The sequence below is a fragment of the Triplophysa dalaica genome, chromosome 3 (assembly GCF_015846415.1).
Source record: "Triplophysa dalaica isolate WHDGS20190420 chromosome 3, ASM1584641v1, whole genome shotgun sequence".
NCBI classification, from domain to species: Eukaryota; Metazoa; Chordata; class Actinopteri; order Cypriniformes; family Nemacheilidae; genus Triplophysa; species Triplophysa dalaica.
This window is the reverse complement of record NC_079544.1, coordinates 15,732,895-15,750,701: the sequence shown is the minus strand read 5'-3', so window position 1 is coordinate 15,750,701 and position 17,807 is coordinate 15,732,895. Positions and strand designations below refer to the sequence as shown.

At 36.6% G+C, this 17,807-nt stretch overlaps 1 protein-coding gene across 4 annotated transcripts in view; it reads left to right on the top strand.

The window, feature by feature from the left end:
• Positions 1 to 17,807, top strand: part of prkag2b (protein kinase, AMP-activated, gamma 2 non-catalytic subunit b) — a 29,955-nt gene that overhangs the window by 3,557 nt on the left and 8,591 nt on the right. For 3 of the 4 annotated variants that reach the window (XM_056744556.1, XM_056744559.1, XM_056744557.1), the window contains exons 2-6: positions 913 to 984; positions 5,425 to 5,680; positions 15,467 to 15,678; positions 17,284 to 17,335; positions 17,575 to 17,684. In XM_056744556.1, coding sequence (XP_056600534.1) covers positions 913 to 984; positions 5,425 to 5,680; positions 15,467 to 15,678; positions 17,284 to 17,335; positions 17,575 to 17,684 — 702 coding nt within the window. Of the gene's footprint in view, positions 1 to 912; positions 985 to 5,424; positions 5,681 to 11,674; positions 12,544 to 15,466; positions 15,679 to 17,283; positions 17,336 to 17,574; positions 17,685 to 17,807 lie in introns of those variants that run through there. The other variant, XM_056744560.1, reaches the window with a different exon arrangement.

Below are 17,807 nucleotides of genomic sequence, written 5' to 3'. Positions count from 1 at the left end.
CAATTCAATTATTTACACTTATTAAATATAAATTCAAATTGTGCTAGTTAATCCAATGATGATCTAAATGATTAATTGAAAAGTATTGTATGCAATGTTAAAGTCATCAGAACCTATTTTTTTCCATAAATAAATATAATTTGTTACATTCAATTCATTTTTTCATTTGTTGCTTGTTGTTTTTTAATGTGTTGCTTGTGGTTTACAAAATGTTCACAGAATTCTGCTGGGTGCTCTCCTCTTTCGTTTGTAATTATTAATATAAGTGTTATGATTAAGATTTCTCAGTCAGAATTAAAAATGTTTCAAATGTTTCAGAACCTGTGTTCTTAATTTCTATATAAATTTACGTTTTTACACCATATATATATCGGTTCAAAATATCGGTTATCGGTCTAATTTGCACGGAAATAATCGGTATCGGCCTGAAAAACACATATTGGTCGACCTCTAGAGCGGAGTAAGAAAGATGACCGATGCCAAAGATAATGCGTTGCCCTCGACCAGTGAAAACCTCAGTCGTTTGGAAATACTTTGGCTATTTGAAGTCCGACAAAACACAGTGCAGTGTGTATTGAAAACTCTGCCGAAGATATGTGCCAGCAAAGTCTGTTAATACCACAAACTTATTTCACCACTTGAAACAATATCACCTGTTATAGCACGCAGAAACTAAGACATTGGAGTCTCGTAACCTGAAGAGTAATTATTGAAAACTTGAAAATGTACAAAAAACTGTCTGTTGTGCATTTAAAGGGGTCATATGACACGGCTAAAACGAAAGGTATGTGACGCGTTCTGGAAACTTGTTTGGAAAAAATACTTTATTTCTGTAAATCTGTTATCTGAGTATGGTTGTTTATGTACAGTATCGTGAGACTGCTAACTGGGGTGTTTTGTGTTTTGACACAGGATTTGAGTACATTTGCATCCTCTCTTATGGATAGAGAGACGGACAGATCTGATAAAGATGAAATGCAAAAGGTAAAGTACACAATGGTGTCTTTCAATGTGTGTTATATTAGGATCATATTTCCCCGATCGCCTTACAGTATAATGTGAATTCTAATATTAAAACAATTTATTTTGCATATGCTGAGTAATGCTTTTACAGCAGTCTCTGATTGCGTAACATGCTGTGCAAAAACAGGAAGGGAAGGAGGCAGGCTATAAACATTTATTAAATACAAAGAGAACCAAATATGATGAGCAAGCAAGAACACCACAAATCATAAAATCGCAGACAGCAAACATGGGGAAACAAAAGGAAACATGGGTGTGTATACACACAGACTTTTGAAGGGTAACAAGATACAGGTGAACATCATAAGGGCGGGGTGTAATAAAACTACAACAGGAACAAGACTAGAGTACAAAATACATGTTCACGAAATAAAAGATAAAGTATAAGATTAACCGGACATATATCATAGATAGCACCTTGAAATCTAATATTAATATTATATTGATTTTATAGGTTTGTATATACAATATATATTATTTTCCAAATATTTATTGTATTATTTCATTGTTGTCTAGCAAAACTGGTGTCATTAAGTCATTTCTGCGCTTAAAGGGACAGTTCACACAAAAATCTAAATTCTCTCATCATTTACTCCAAACCTGTAATAAAAATGTCCTTGTTTGGTTTAACAAAAAAGGATTGTTGGCAACTGAGATTTCTGGGGCAACATTGACCATCATAATAGAAAAAAAATATTGTAACATTTTTTGTTCTGTTGAACACGAAAAATAAGATATTTTGAAGAATTTAGGAAGACAAATAGTGCCTTGACAACCATTTAACTTTTTCCTACTATGGTAGGTCAGTGGTACCCCAGAAATCTAAGTTAGTAACATTTATCTAAATATCTGGCTTTGTGTTCAACAGAATGAAGAAATGTATAAGGTTTGGAACAATTTGAGGTTGAGTAATGAATGACAGAATTTCATTTTTTGGGTAAACTATCCCTTTAATTCTTTGTGTACATTATATTTGCGGTTTTGTGGAATTCTGGTTGGATTGGTAAACGACAGGGTGTTTCACAGAAGAAATCTGATCTGTTCAAACATGTGTTCCCATGCTGGTTTTGTTGTTGGGTTTGGCTTATTATAAGCTAATAGGTTGGGTTGAACCTTAAGCAAATCTACTTATGAATAAATGGCAAGGCAAACTTGGACATGATGTTCTTAAAGGGGTCATATGACACTGCTAAAAGGAATTTTATCGTTTGTTTTAGATTAAATGCAATGTGTATACACGATTTAAGCTTAAAAAACACATACCGTTAATGTTTGTAACTCCTCTTTGATCCTCCTCTATAAAACACTCTGAAAAGCGAGGTGTGATTGGTCAAATATCGCAAGTGTGTGGCGGAAATGTAACACCTCTGAATATGTTTGGAACATCAGGTTCCAAAGCAATGGTACTGACAGGTACACCCACTTTACTTGCGTACACATTTTACATAGGGTCATCTTAGTCAAATCATACCACAAACTAACGTAGATTTTTGTGGGTGTGGTTACACAAGGTGTTTCAGGCAGGTCTCATATCATTCACTTTTAGATAGAATGCATTTTTTTTCCTACACTTGCAATTTTATGTGTCTAATACATGCATGGGCAATTTATAACACACCAAAGACACAGAAAAACAAGTATTCGTGCCAAATGACTACTTTAACATTTATGTACGCTTTATGGCCATGTATGATAATTGTGCACATTTGGGCCAATTAAATGACAAGAAACCTTGATCTGCCACGATTATGATTACATAAATGGCAATTTTTTCCCCGAAAGCCTAAGATCACAATAGCTGCGCTTTATAATCGACATTACTAGTTTATCCTCCCATTTACATGTATGCCTCTGGCAGACGGTTTATCTAGTTTTATCTAAATCAGTCTTGATATTTTTTTATCAGTAAGTGTGTTTAATGGGTATCAAGCCAACAACCTTTGTGTTCCAAATGCAATTATTCACCATTGAGCTACTTCAATGGCTTTCATTTGATTTACTTTGTTGATATTGTGTGTGGATTACAAATACTACACAGTGATTATTAGTGTCAAAAATTGTTGGACCATGACTTAATTTCAGCTTCCTATAACAAACATCTCCCGGCTTCTTCGAGCACTACTGATCTCACCCAATCACAGCTAAGCCTGAAGGTGACGCCTCCTCCACTCCTTGTAATCAAAAGCCAAACAAAACTAAGCCAATAAAAATTACTCGTGAAAAACAGCCGCCTTGCAAATGCCATGGACACATTAGCAAATCAACAATATGAGTGTTTGCCAAATAGTTGAAGGTCAATGTTTTTTTTAGACTCATTGCTGGAGTACCCTTTAGAGCTGCATGTCCACTGTGCTCAGAATTATGAGAAAATGTATCTCAGTGTCAGGTCTGTGCCTCTCAATTGTGTTTACAGGTTAGACTGACCGGTTATAGAGCTGATCTAAGCCCTGTCACACAAAACAAAATGTAATATAAGTAACTCCAATTACACTATACAAAAGAATTTAGAGAGTAAATCCTTATAAAAACATGAACCAGAATAGATCACTATTTAATCTTTATCAGTCAATGAATCCTAACTGCCGTTATAGACCCCTGCCTCTTCTGAATACTTAAAAAAATGTCCCCATCAGTATTGCGCAATGTTTTGACTTTCTCTCCCTTTCGAAGTATGCTAACGTAGTAACATTTTATAATTTTTGGCTCTGTTATCACATTGAAGCTCCTCTTTACCGCTGCATTTGTTTAAATGACATTGTGAAGATTTTAAACTTATAAACAGGTCATTTTCTTTCACAAGTCTGAAACATCAAAAGTGATGGGCAGATAGGATCAGTGGACCAGCAGATCTTTTGTATCAGGTTGAAGATATAGCAGTGTGCTTAGTTTTTAGTTGGCTGATATTTGTTGTATAATGTTGTCTAGCTATAAAGTCTACCCCCTGGGTTTGCAGTATTCAAGAACATTGCATCTTTTTGTTATGTTGACCGGTTTGCCTCGTTTTAGTTTCTGCAAATAAAAAACATGTCACTAATTTACAACAAAACAAAAAATGATCATTAAATATGTACTTAAAAATAGTACATTCAGAAAAACTGAAAATCATTATTGAGTGGTCTATTCATTTTTGTAGTTGCTGTATATGAACGATGTATATAAATTAGGGATGAGCGAGTACAGCATTATCTGTATCTGTTAACCATAAGAATTATCTGTATCTGTATCTGTATCTGTACTCTGATAGGGCGGGGCCTAGCCCGGAAGTGGGCGGGGTTTAACCCAGAAATTGGGTCGGTTGTCTTGAGATGGGCGGGGCTTTAACCGGTATGTTATTTTAAGCATGCAATTGATATGGGTTGATCAGAAATTGTTATATTTATTGCTGATTAGAAAACTATTTACATGACAGCATCAGCATTGAGCTTCAGATCAATGGTTTTGATCACGATAACAAACAAACTATATACAGAACAAGTTTTGCAACAATGAATACAACACATGCGGATGCAATTATGAAGTAAAATGTAATGAACAAGAAAACTGGTTAGAGCCAGTTGACGGTTTAAAAAAGAAAAAAAAACTCAGACAGGCAGAGACGCATTCTACCATGCACCACGTCTGAACAAACCCCACGTTTATCAAAACTCCACTGGTTAATAAGTAAGTACTACAAACCGAATTAAAAAACAAACCTAAAGCTAAAGAGACCTAAACGTTAACGGAAAAGACGCGCAAACCTGAGTGACTGAGGGAGGGACAGAGAGAGAAAGCTGCGGACACACTCAGCAACACAATACATCTGTATGTGTGTAGGGGAGGGGCGCTGTGACTAGCCTATCACAGAACGCAGACACAGTCAGCTACCCAATGAGGATTTTTATTCAATCCGAGCACAGACTCGTATTACTCGTATGGTACTCGTACTCGGCAAAAGTGCTTTATCCGTACCGGATACTCGTTTCAGCCGAGTATCTGCCTCAACTCTAATATAAATATATGAACAGCAAATCGCTGCTGACCTTCTGAAACCTTGTATCTCATTATTTCATGATTTTCGTTGTTTGCTGAATTCATTAGTACTATGTTTTTCACTGGGTTTTGCAAATATTTGACCAATAAGAGGTATTAAAAAGTGGTTGATAACTTTGACAACACGGAATTTAATCATTTAAAAGATACCTTTATTTACATTTCCTGAAAAAACATGAATTTGGACATCCATGGTTTCGGAAGGACAGGGACGATATGTAAATATAATTAAACATTATTGAGACAAATGCTTACAGTACAACAGTCAACTAAAAAGAGAAAGCATTTGTGAAATAATATTTGTCTTGACTTGACCATCAATACATATTAAAACATTTCAAAACATTATACAATTCCTTTTTTTTATTTTAGGAGGAGAGAAGTGGTTCACCCAGCCCAATCAAAGGCTCTTGTGTGAGGTCTCCTACCAGCCAGCCGTGTACCCCAGTTGCATCCCTATTTCCCAGGACCAGTCCAAGCTCCCCCAGACCCGTCTTCCCCCGTCCACCATCTTCTCACCAGGACTCACCTCCAAAATCTCCCCGCCGGCTCAGTTTCAGTGGTATCTTCCGCTCCTCGACCAGCTCAGCTCCTGCCAGCATCAAGCTATTCTCCAGATCTAGAAAAGGTGAGACTCAATAAACAATTAATCGAGTAATAATAATCAAACTGAACATACATTTGATCTATAACATAAACTAGTCAGAGTGGAAAACAAAGGCAGGGTTGATGTTTAATGAAAAAGTAGTGTTATGTCCTTTTTAATTGTTGTGGCTGTTCCATTGATAGCTGTCCTGAGAATATATTGTGAATATGAAATTAATTAGAGAGGCATTTAATACATTTTAAGGCAGCGGCTATTTGCACCAAGTATAAATAGCAATAGATGTTATTTACACCAAGTTTAAATAGCAGAAGGTTCTATTTACACAATCCTAAGAAAATACAGCTATTTTGGGGTAAAGTAGAAATAGAAGTTAGATGCTATTGGTACTTATAAATAGTGGCGGATAACGTTATTGAGATATTAAAGCTCTTTACCTACCCCTAACCTAACCCTTAACTTGAAAAATAAAAAATAATTTTAAGTCTTACAGTGGTGTGAAAAAATATTTGCCCCTCAATGATTTTTTGCATTTTTGTCATGCTTTAATGATCCAGATCCTCAAACTAATTTTAATATTACACAAAGAAAACCAGAGTAAATAAAAAAAAACCTATGTGAAATTGCTGGTGTTTTTTGGATCATTGTCTTGCTGCATAACCCAAGTAGATTTAAGCTTAGTAGTGAAATTTAACTCAGTTATTCAATTTGTCACAGTTAATTCATGATTTACCAAGGGGGGCAATTACTTTTTCACATAGGGTCAGAAGTGTTTGGATTGCTTTTTCCAGTAGTAAATAAAACCATCATTTAAAAACTGCATTTTGTATTTACTCTGGTTTTCTTTGAGTAATATAAAAATTAGTTAATGACCTGAATCAATTAAGCATGACAAATATGCCAAAAAACATCCGGAAGGGGGCAAAAGCTTTTTCACACCATTGTATATAATTTTTTTTAAAACAAATGCCTTTATGATCTGTAATCTGATAGAAAAAGGTAAGGGTGTTTTCAATTGCTTTATTCAAGTCAGCTCCAAATATTTTTCTCTTCTGTTTTGCCTTTTCCTTTCATTCACTTATTTTTATTAATATATACATAGTTACCCCCCCCCCCCCCTCTGCCAATTTGGAAAATCACTTGGCCCACCTTAATCTTATATCTGGAGCATCTAGTGGTGAAGTTGCAAATTGCAACCAACGGCTCACGGGAAATATATAGAAAATAAACAAAGAACATCCAACATCACTAAAACACTCCATGGCTTAATGAATCTCTTTCTTACATCGTATTTGTATTCGGTTGTGGAGCACTTCAGCACAGCTCTTCTTCACCGGTGAAACATTTAATCGCCCCTGATTGGCCAATACATTCATACCATGAACTTGATTGGCTGTAATGCTCAAAGCTGAGGCAGACCAAAAACTCTGTCATTCACATTCGTTCATTTTCACCTAATCTTATTTAGATTGCGACTGTCGTAGCTAGTTTTTTTATTATGCAGGGCCTTTTTTTCCTCTTTTATCTTGAATTTGGAGAGCAGTTTTGTTCACCTTGTTGTCATTTTTTTCCTAAGCCTCTATTCATTTCCGATCCTGATGTAAACAATATATGTTGGAAACCAATACTATCTGTTAATGGAGCTTATCACACATCTTATTTGAATGCTTGATTCTGATTGGCCAGACATGACATTCCAAGGGTTTTTCTTTTCAAATAACAACACTAAAACTAATAACACCCTGTAACCTGGATGCTGCAAATCATTTTGAGAGGGACAGTTTAATATTACACAAAATGAATTATAAATATGTCTTTTAATAACATATGTGACATTATATTTACAAATGGTTAAACCAATTTGCCTGTTCATGACGTTTGAACGTCATTTCTTACTTTAAAACTGAAAGTAAACGGCTTTTCCTCGCGGAAGGTCTGCATGCGGTAAAAATTAGGTAATAAAATATTTCAAATTCACATTTTATGTCCAGTTTTTTTCTCATGTGGCAATTGGCATGGTAATAAGTGCGATAATGTACAAGCAGCCGGCTGTTATCGCGAAATAAGCCCCTTCAGTTTGATACAAGATCGCACTGTAGGGTCTCATTTATGCAATAACAACCAGCTGCCTGTACATTATCCCTAACTTAGCGTTAACTTGCATAAATGAAAAGTTGTTTAGGAATCCTAAAGCCAAGGTCAAAGAGTGAAACTTGTTTAAAACATCATGCTTCATTCTTGTGTATTTCTAAAGTTTGTATAAAGTACACCTGCTTAGAATGTGTGTTTTTTAAACGTTATAATGTTATAATGTCTTTTAGTAAGCTGGTCATACATCAGTACACAAGAGGAACTTTATACACTTAATCTGACTTCCTGTTGACTTGCTCTCAAAACAGTAGAACAGGAAGTGGCTTCATCACAATTTCGGTTTTCTAGCCTTTGATTTTCAAATGACTAAAGCCATTAGCATGTTATTAAGCCTAATTGTGCAGATCTAATGTGCCTCATTAACTTGTTTTCAAGATAATGAGCACAGACATGGGTCCACATCATTGTTTCTGAAATTGTAACAGTGAGTCATTTGGGACGTTGTAACAGGGTTTATGTTGGGTTAGCTTCAGTCTTGAACATGCCCATGTAGTCTCATAACTGAAAATGCAGGACTTGGGTTTAATGGATTACTAATAATTCTATACAATTAATTTGGCATTAGCTTATTGCTAACGTGGAGACTATTTTTAATGGCAAAGGTGGATTTTTTTCTGTGAGTTCACCATCAAAATGAAAATTCTGTCATCATTTACTAACCTTGTTGTCATTTTAAACCTATTTGATTTTCTTTCTTCTACAAAAACAAAAAAGATATTTTGAAAAATGTTGGTAACCAAAAACAATTGGTCCCCATTAACTTCTACTGTATGGACACAAAACCAAGCCGTTTTCTTTGTGTTCTGCGGAAGATAGACAGTCATACAGGTTTGAAATGACAAGCGGGCTTGTAAATAATGACATCATTTTCATTTTGTAGGTGAACTATTACTTTAACAAACATTTGTGTTCAAAACATAATGTGGTAGACTTGGTGTCTTCATTTCTACACTGGGCTGTTTATAATTTTATTAAATCCTGAAGAGTCAAGCTCTAGTAAATCTCCCTTCTTATTTCTGAAGGCTTTAGTTTAGAGTCCTCCTCTTATAATGAAAAAGGAGTGCAGGATTTTTATATGTCTTGAGATTTGAAAACAACATGTTATTATGGTGTATAATTTTACAGTTATAAATGTGCGCAACTGAAGTTTGCTGTTGGTTATTAAAAACAGGCCTGAGACTGAAATTCCAGACATAACTGATTCTCATGTTGCTGCAAATTCTTTTTTGTCTTCATTATCTTTGTGTTTGATTTTTATCTCAGGTCTTGGATATTCTTTTCTTACATTCTAAGAATTATTGTATTATGTTCTTAGGAACACGGTGGTAAGTCTGTGCACTCAAAAAACAGCAGGGAGTTATTTTTCCCTGACAGCATAAGGAGGTCTGTTTGAGCATCCATGAGAAAAATATTCCAGAATTGTAGCCAGCAGTAGAAACTGGGAATATGGAGTGCCTGTTGCTGTGTTTCTTACCAAACCAAAACGAATAAACCTAAAACACCTGGGCCCTGGCCATCTTTCCAGATCATTCTCTAACAAGAAAGACGCTTTTGAAATCAGTTTGCCTCACTTTTCCAAACGGTAACAAGGGGTGACTGTTTCCATTCCATAAGTGCCTTTGTGGCCTGCATTTGAATGATATGAAAGCTGAGTAGCTACTGTACGTGCACTATTCAGATAACCAATTCCCAGCTGTTTGACCTGCTCCACCTCTACATTCACGCACATAGTATTTATGTGCTTGATAATAAAGAAATGCATCGTGGCCTAGACTCATTGGTTCTCATTCACTACAGATGCGTACACAAATTTGGGCGTGAAACCTGCGTATAAACGTTTTCACCAACAAATTATGATTCAGTAAAACTTTCGTACTAAAATGTATTCTAAATATAATAAAAAATAAAGGAACAGCTGGAAGCACACGTGTATATATATTTATATATTACATTTTAAAATTATTTAATCATATACAGTGAAAGACTGCGTTAAACTGGAGCTCGAGCTCCAAGGTCTTAACATAGAGCCGGCTAAAAGTTAACTGTGTGTCCGTTTAAAATGTGTTTTATTCTGAATTAACTGATTTTGAGTACTGCGCACTTGGAATTACTTGCGAGAGTGCATCTGTAGACAGCGTCAAATGGGGTTGACTGGAGTGTCTTTGATTTAAAGGTGCGATGAAGTGGTGTTGTTTATTATTTTATCCTGTTATGTGAGGTCTACTTATGACGTATGCATGGTTTTTACATCCAAAAACATCAAAATCAATAAGTAATAGGCTATTTTCCACCCAGGTTTTGAGGCCAGCTCTGCAAACGCTCGGTTTTAATGGGCGTGTCCCACATTGAAGACAACTGGAAGTAAACGCTCACCGCTTTGATTGGATAGCAGTTTGCGTAGTTGGAGGCTTCTGTGAATTTGTCAACAAATGTGTAAACTGGCATTTACAAAATACATTGGGAGATACAAATGCTTAGCACATATTTACACGTTTTCCTAGATTCAGATTTGAATTGCAACCACAGATAGCCATCTACAACCTCTCAAATTTGTCACTGCAGTTTAAAATCTTCCTGTGACTTTTGCTACTACTTTCTCAATAAATCTGTTGCAAAACTAACTTGTACACAAGCATCAGGTACAAATACTTACTTTACAATTTCCCAAATTTAAATTTACATGCTCTCAAGATTTATCTTCATAGAAAGTTTTTGCGAGAAGTTTAAATGTGTGTATTGGAAAAATCTATGCAATTATTACTGAATGAGATCCATTGTTCAGAGTCAGTGTTCCTCAGACAACAATGTTGAAGTAATCTCCTTTATTTCCCACCAGGAGGTGCTGTGAGACAAACCATCAACTTCATGTTGCTGTTTAAATGGTCTCGTGCTCTATCCAAAGTACAAAAAAGTGTATAAACATTTATGTCCATCGCCCGTTGCTCATAAAAAAGAGCTTTGGCAGGTTTGATTAAATACCGTCGAGCAGAAAAGTATTCTGAGACTAACATTGATCTCATGGAATGATATGATCTGGTTTATTTGTTCATTGAATCTACCAATTACACTTCATCCAGCTGTGTAATTTTGGGCAGATATAAAAGCTTTTATTCCTGTAACTTTGTACTGGATTTATCCAGTTGTTTGGCTGTGTTGTAAACAGCAGGAATAAACCCAGATGAGATGCAGACACAGAGCTCTCAGCATCAGCACTTTTAAAGGTCACTGCCCCTAGAGTTTTTATAATATTGTGCGAGATGGAATCAAAACAAGGTTTTGAACAAATGGCATTTCAAGCCGAGGCAAAGGACCGTCTGAACGGCAGGTCAGAGATGACAAAAGTTACTTTTGATAGAATCCTGATTCTAACAATAACAGTCACACATTTGTTACTTAATCTTGAAGTGGGAAATATTCCAAATCCGAGGTGTCTGGAATGTAGCAATAGTTTTCCATTAAATGACATTATATTTGTCCCAAGCTATTACTAAAGGACATATTGACTTCACTGTAGGCTTCCTTTGTATATAGACAGTTTTTGTGGTAGACCATTTCAAATGTTCATTTAATCAGCATTTCTAGGTGTATAGTGGCCAGTTCAGTCCAGTGTTAAATAAAAAAAAATCAAACCTCAGAAGTGACAAAGTCGACCAACGGCAATTGCAACACAGATGTAATAACACAGCGACTGACAGCATGACAAGACATAAAGGTTATTTAAACAAATATTACTGTTGCATTGCTTAAAAGTGAATATGAACTTGTTTTATTTGCTCTACAGAGCATCTTTTGAAGTTTTTCTCAAGTTTTCATTTTCTGCAAATAAATGCAGTTATAAAAAATATTTTTCTTTGAAATTTAAGAGAAATGTTGTGAGTTCACAGAATGAAGCAAAGATGATCAATTTACCAAAACACAATCTGAAGAAAAAACAGTATATAGCTAACAACATCTAGCCACGTTTAGGGCTAAACCAGTTGTGTGCCTGGCTTGTGTTGCCGGTCTCCTTTTACAGCTTCCTGCCATGTATGCTATTTTAAAGAGACACACAGCTGCACCTGACAATTTCCTGCAGAGTGGGCAGGGCTGAAGACTGCACTCCAGTCTCCGCAAACACACACAGACGGAGAGAGGCATCACTTCTAATCTGCAGCACTGGGGGTATGAGCAAGTCTCCCTCTTTCATCGGCTGGGTCCGCTCAACTTAAACAGGTGAAAGCAAAACAGGAAATTAGGGGTTCAACAACACTGGAATACAGCCAACGGCAGAATTTCATTTCTACAAAGAGTATTAAAGGAATGCAAGTGGACTCTGGGCATGTAGCATCTGTGAAGACCTAAAGAAAATAGGCATATGACTCTTAATGAATGCTAACGTAACAGCTTTAAGGAATATTTCTTTTCTGCGTCCTTTGGCTACCATTCTGCACCCTCTGAGCAAGTTACAGACGACTCGTATCCATTATCCGGAACTGGAGGCATCATAAACAAATACTTATTCTGGAATCCTGGTCATTTGCTTTGGCTTCGGGTGTTTACGGAATTCTTGTTATCGTTAAAGGATCTCTGGATTGTGCAACGTTTGTTTCAGTTGGTTGGGTATGACAGATCTTCAGGCTGGACGTGAGGCCTGCGTATTCCCATGAAGAGATTCGGCAGTTTGCGTCGGAGCAAGAGGCGCAAGGATGACGAGCTGCTCGCTGGCATACAGCATTCAGAATCGCCATGGCCGTCTGGTACTGTACCAATAAACATGTCTCTGCATAGATGCTTTAGCTAGACATAGTACTAGTATTGATGGGGTCTGTCTGGTACACAGTGAAACGTTCCAGTCTGTTCTGTGCCATGATGAGAAAGGAGTCCAACGTCTGGGCTGTAAATCAAAATAGCTCTCAATGGTCAAATATATGTGGTAACTTTATGTATTACACTGTGATTAATAGAAACATTAAACACAAAGTCAAATATATCTATTTTTAAAACAGGACCAATTTTTCAGTCTGTTGGACACTAGTTTTGTGTCAAGATGATTAAAATGGATGGTCCTTACAGTATATCTGCATAGACTGCATTGACTCTGTGAATTATGTAAGTGCCTGCCTGTTACTCACTTGGCAGGGAAACACATTTCAGACCTAATTTGGGCCATCAGCTGATGCATCCTGGACCCTCGTCACAGTGACGCAAACAAAAGTGTGACAATGGGTTCCATTAGGGCATTACTAGTAAAGCATGACATAGTCACCAGTCATCTGAAACATCGCTTCACTTGACTGTGCTCTGTTTAAGGTATGAATGGGACATTTATATTTGCTTGTGGGTTGATGCATGTTTAGAGCACGTTAAATTCAAAGATCTTTAGTATTCATTTATGTGGCACGAGGCAGTATAAGTTGACTGTGAACAGAAGAGTATAATACTTTGAGCTATCCAAGCTTGATATAAAGAGACAGTACAAAAGTCATTCCTAAGGTAGGTTGTGTACCCTCAAATCACAGTGGAGAAAAGGCGGGACAAACACTAGATTGACCAACCATCATACACAACAATGGAGAATTTAATATAAATGGTTACAGCATTTTCAAATTAAGTAATTCTCTTCAAAAAAAGATACTAGTAACATGTAGGCTCACTGTTGTGGATATTCTAAATCACATCAACCAACGCATCTCAGGAATAACGTGCAGTGCCTCCAAAGCATTCAAAGCTGGTCGTTTTCAGAAGAGCAACAGGTATTATTATTTTAGCTGGCTATAAACTAGATGGTCGACACAGTTTAATTGATTAACTTATTGGTAAGTATGTAGCCTTTTAGAATCTTATGTATTTATGCAATATAATGTAGCCAAACCACAGAACAAAGGGAAGAGGATTCCAGCCTTCCAAGACAAATGTGTACAGATGTGGGAAGAGTTCTGGAAACCAGTTTGAGAAAAGTCCATCTTACAGTTCTGTGTTGGGCTGCATGTAGTAGTGTTAAGATTGCACACCTCACCTTTAATGCACAACTGCACGTGGCCTTAAATTACAGTGACTTCTAGTTGTGCCGGTGTTACTAATAGTATTAGTAAAGCAGTCATTTTGTATATCTAGAATGTTTGGATACAAACACACATGCATGGAATCATATGATTGGTCACACTGTATTAGGCTGACTGGAGTGATGATTTAGTGTCTTAGTGGTGTCCTCGGGGGGCTTCGCTGTGTGTGTCACATGAAATGGTGATCCTGACGCAAATCGAACAGGCTCAGGTTGCCCCACCACACTGTCAGCTGAATCTTAACTTTGAGTCAGGTTTTTGCGTGGGTATGCCAGGATAAAGGTTAGATTTACTAAGCATGTTATTTAATCTAGCATGTTACCTGACTGGCCCGTTCAACTGCCTCGTATCCAGCAGGATAGTTACTCATATAACCAGCAAAGATAAAAATCCGGACTGGCTGGTACACATTTAGACTGACATTATTTTTGTCAAATGGGTCAGCAGCTTATTGGACATCTTGCAAACCACATCACTACATACTGTAGCTGTAACTTAATTGAAGTAGATGCAGTGAGCCATCAAATATCCAAGTAAATACTCTAGAACTTCAACTTGTGCTGAACTTACTAACATTCATTCACTAACAATAAAAAGGAGTCAAACCAGTCCAACATTAGAAGGACACAGTTGTACACACTGTAGATGCCTGACCCTGTTCTGTGAGTGTTATCTCCCCTTGTGGAATGTGTAGCAGTGACAAGGCTAAAATAAGAAGCTAACGCAGCAATGCACCAAACAGGTCTCAGCCAGCTGGCAGAATGTGGCTAAATGTCAGGAGATAGTTGTTAAGACCCCAAACTCATGAACACTGGCCGTCAGTCATTATTGCCTCCAGATATCATAATAGGGTCTTAGTTTGATATAAAGAGATACTGTACAAGTGAGTTACTAAAATTGCATCTGTAAATCGTTGTTGTCCTTCTGAAACCTCATGTCCAAATTTGCTTAAACACTTTACTTTTAAAATGATTGAATACTGTGTTATCAAAGTTGACAAGGACTTTTTAAATAGTTTTTATTTGTTAGATATTTGCTAACAAACATAAAGTCTAATTAATAACAATGATTTCTAGCAACAAAAAAAAACATCACAATGTTTTAGAAGGACAGTAGGGAAATATAACTTCTGCATTGTGCTTTTTTTGTGTGTAGCCTAGTAATACAGTAAAATCTGGTATCTCATCTTGTGCGTAGCTGTTTTATTCTATTGCGCACACAGATATACTTCAAGTACTTAACTTTGTGAGCACCTTTTGAACTTTCACAATCATTACATGGACGATTGATTCCCTTTTCAAGCATATTCAAATGAATCCACCTGTGATTTCACTCCCACCCTCGGTGGTTTAAGAATGTTGTTATAATCACTGGAAACACTTCAACTGGTTTATTGTGTTTGGTTCTATGGACTAGATCCCTGAGAGGGGATGGATCTGCTAAGAAATGTTCACGATTGCCTATTTGTATGTTTATAACACAGACACCCTGTTTATAATCTCTCTCGTGGTACTGAATTTAGTGATACCTTGTAATTTTTTTGAAAACGAATAGTTGACCCAAACTACACTGATAGAATCCAGTACTTCATTGTCATCTTTATTGATTTGTATCACAGGTTCTGGGCTTTCCACTCCCCCCACTACCCCGACGCAGAGTCCAGTTCTGCCCATCTTCACTATGGAGAATCCTAGTCCTCCAGAGCGCGTAGAGGAACGCCGCTCCCGCTCTCTGTCCTCTCCCCCCGACACAGGTCAGCGCTTCAGCCTGACCCCCTCCTCCACCAAACCCCCTATTGCCTCGTACACCTTTAACTCTACCTCACGCCAGGTGGGTGAACAACTCAATTACGTGAGCTATAAAATAAACGTATAATAGAAGCCTATAGCACAATGTGGAATTACAATGTTTGCAAATGCAATCTGTCTTAATATTATGGGCTCAACCAATGGCATGAGTTTAGAGTGGGACTACCTGTTTACACAATACACAAATGAATTCACAGATAACAATGTGTGAATATACACATCAAGACCGTTGGCCACATCTTATATGACAATAAAAGGACTTGAGTGTAACATTTTTATTCAATTTCTATAGACTTATTTTCATGTTTATTCCAGTGACAAACATTTGTTTTTAGGAATTGTTTCTTGTTTACAAACATTAGTTTATCACACACATCATATGGACGGTTATCTGAGAAAGATTTTAGCGACGTGTTTGTGCACCATCTGTTGCACCAATTACAGACACTCTTTGTGAATATTTCATGCCTGCCAAAAATTACAATTTCTTTTTTATGTACTTATTTTTGGTAGTACTACATACTATTCATACTAAAATATTTGTCAGCATTAATAACATGCTAATGATATAAATATAAAGCGTCTGCTAAACGCATAAATGTATTAGAGAAATATTCATATTTTAATTTTATTAATATGAAATGTCTACGGCCAAAGCATTTGTGTCATGATTTTAATTATAAAATAATATTTTTTCTCTCAATAAAAAAAACAAAAAAACAATATTTTACTGTGGGTGGCGTTTTCTCCAGTGTTTTGCAGATGAGTTGCTTGTGATCTACTTAGCAAAAGTAAATGTAGTACAGTATGATTGTTATATTTGACTAAAGATTAAAAAATATATTGTGTTTTATAAACAGTATTGCTACATTCACTTGATTGTTTTGATGTTTTAATTGTGTGTCAGAACTGAAGTAGCAAGCGCGAACCTATCACGTGGGTTACGTAAATATTTTTGCGTGTGGCCGAAACAGGCTTAAATTATATTGTTCGACAGTTTTACTATATTAATAGGGCATTTAACTCATTTTCTGCTGTTTACACTATGGTTTATTATAGGTGACTTTGAGTGCCTTCCAAATGCAGGCACCATATCAGAGTATCTTTAAAGTAAACGAACTACAAAAACAGTATTTGTAGTCATTTGCGCGTTCGGAGTGCGCATGCGCAGATGATCAAAACGCGCTCTCACTTCATACATCCGTAAACCGTTTTATTTTTCAATTGTTTGAAGCTGTCTATGTCCTCATTTACCGGCAGAGAGCGATCGAGTTTTATGAAGGGCAAAGTTACCGCTTAAAAGAGTCGACACCCTCAAAATGAGGTGGACTGCTTTTCCCGCGCTGTAAATGCAGATAGGTAAATAATAAACCGACAGATCACAGGAATGTTCCAATGTCACCTCTGCGGGGGCGTGTCCGTCTATTAATATTTTGCCTTTCGTCTAATGAATACAGTGGCTTTGGATGAATGAAAATTGTGCCTGGGGAACATTATTAACTCCGAATCTGTGTAGCGTAAGATCATATAAATTTTGAAGATGGACGACACCACTCAACAGGGTCTTACATTGAAGTCGTGAGTCTTAAAGTTGTTGTTGGTAAATTCTACTTGTTTTTTCTCTTAGAGTTGCGGATTTGCTGAAGGCATGTTGGAAAAACTTGAACTGTATGATGAAGGTGAGATATTTTTTTCTTCTCTGTTTTAAAAGGCTGTCTGCATGCAAAAAAGGTCTGAATTTAATTGAAATTATTGTGATATCTTGATATGATGGTCCCTAAGTTTATTTAATTGACTTGCTTAAACAGATCATAGTTCATTTGCGATGTTTGCAAATTTCGATTTTGCATTGAACGTGATTAAAAAAAGTGCTGAGTTTATAAGTAGAATGATTTCTAGCATTTGATTTTCTTTTCAGCTGCTGAAGAGCCAGACAGTGAGATTTACATGCGCTTTATCAAATCCCACAAGTGCTATGACCTCATCCCAACTAGTTCCAAACTAGTGGTCTTTGACACTACACTACAGGTACAACTAACTACATGTTCACTACATGAAAGAAAGAAATTGGTCAACTACAGCATGTTTGACAATAGCCTGGTCCTTGAGTTAAGCTCATGCAAACTACATTGGGACTTGGTTTCTGTCTAT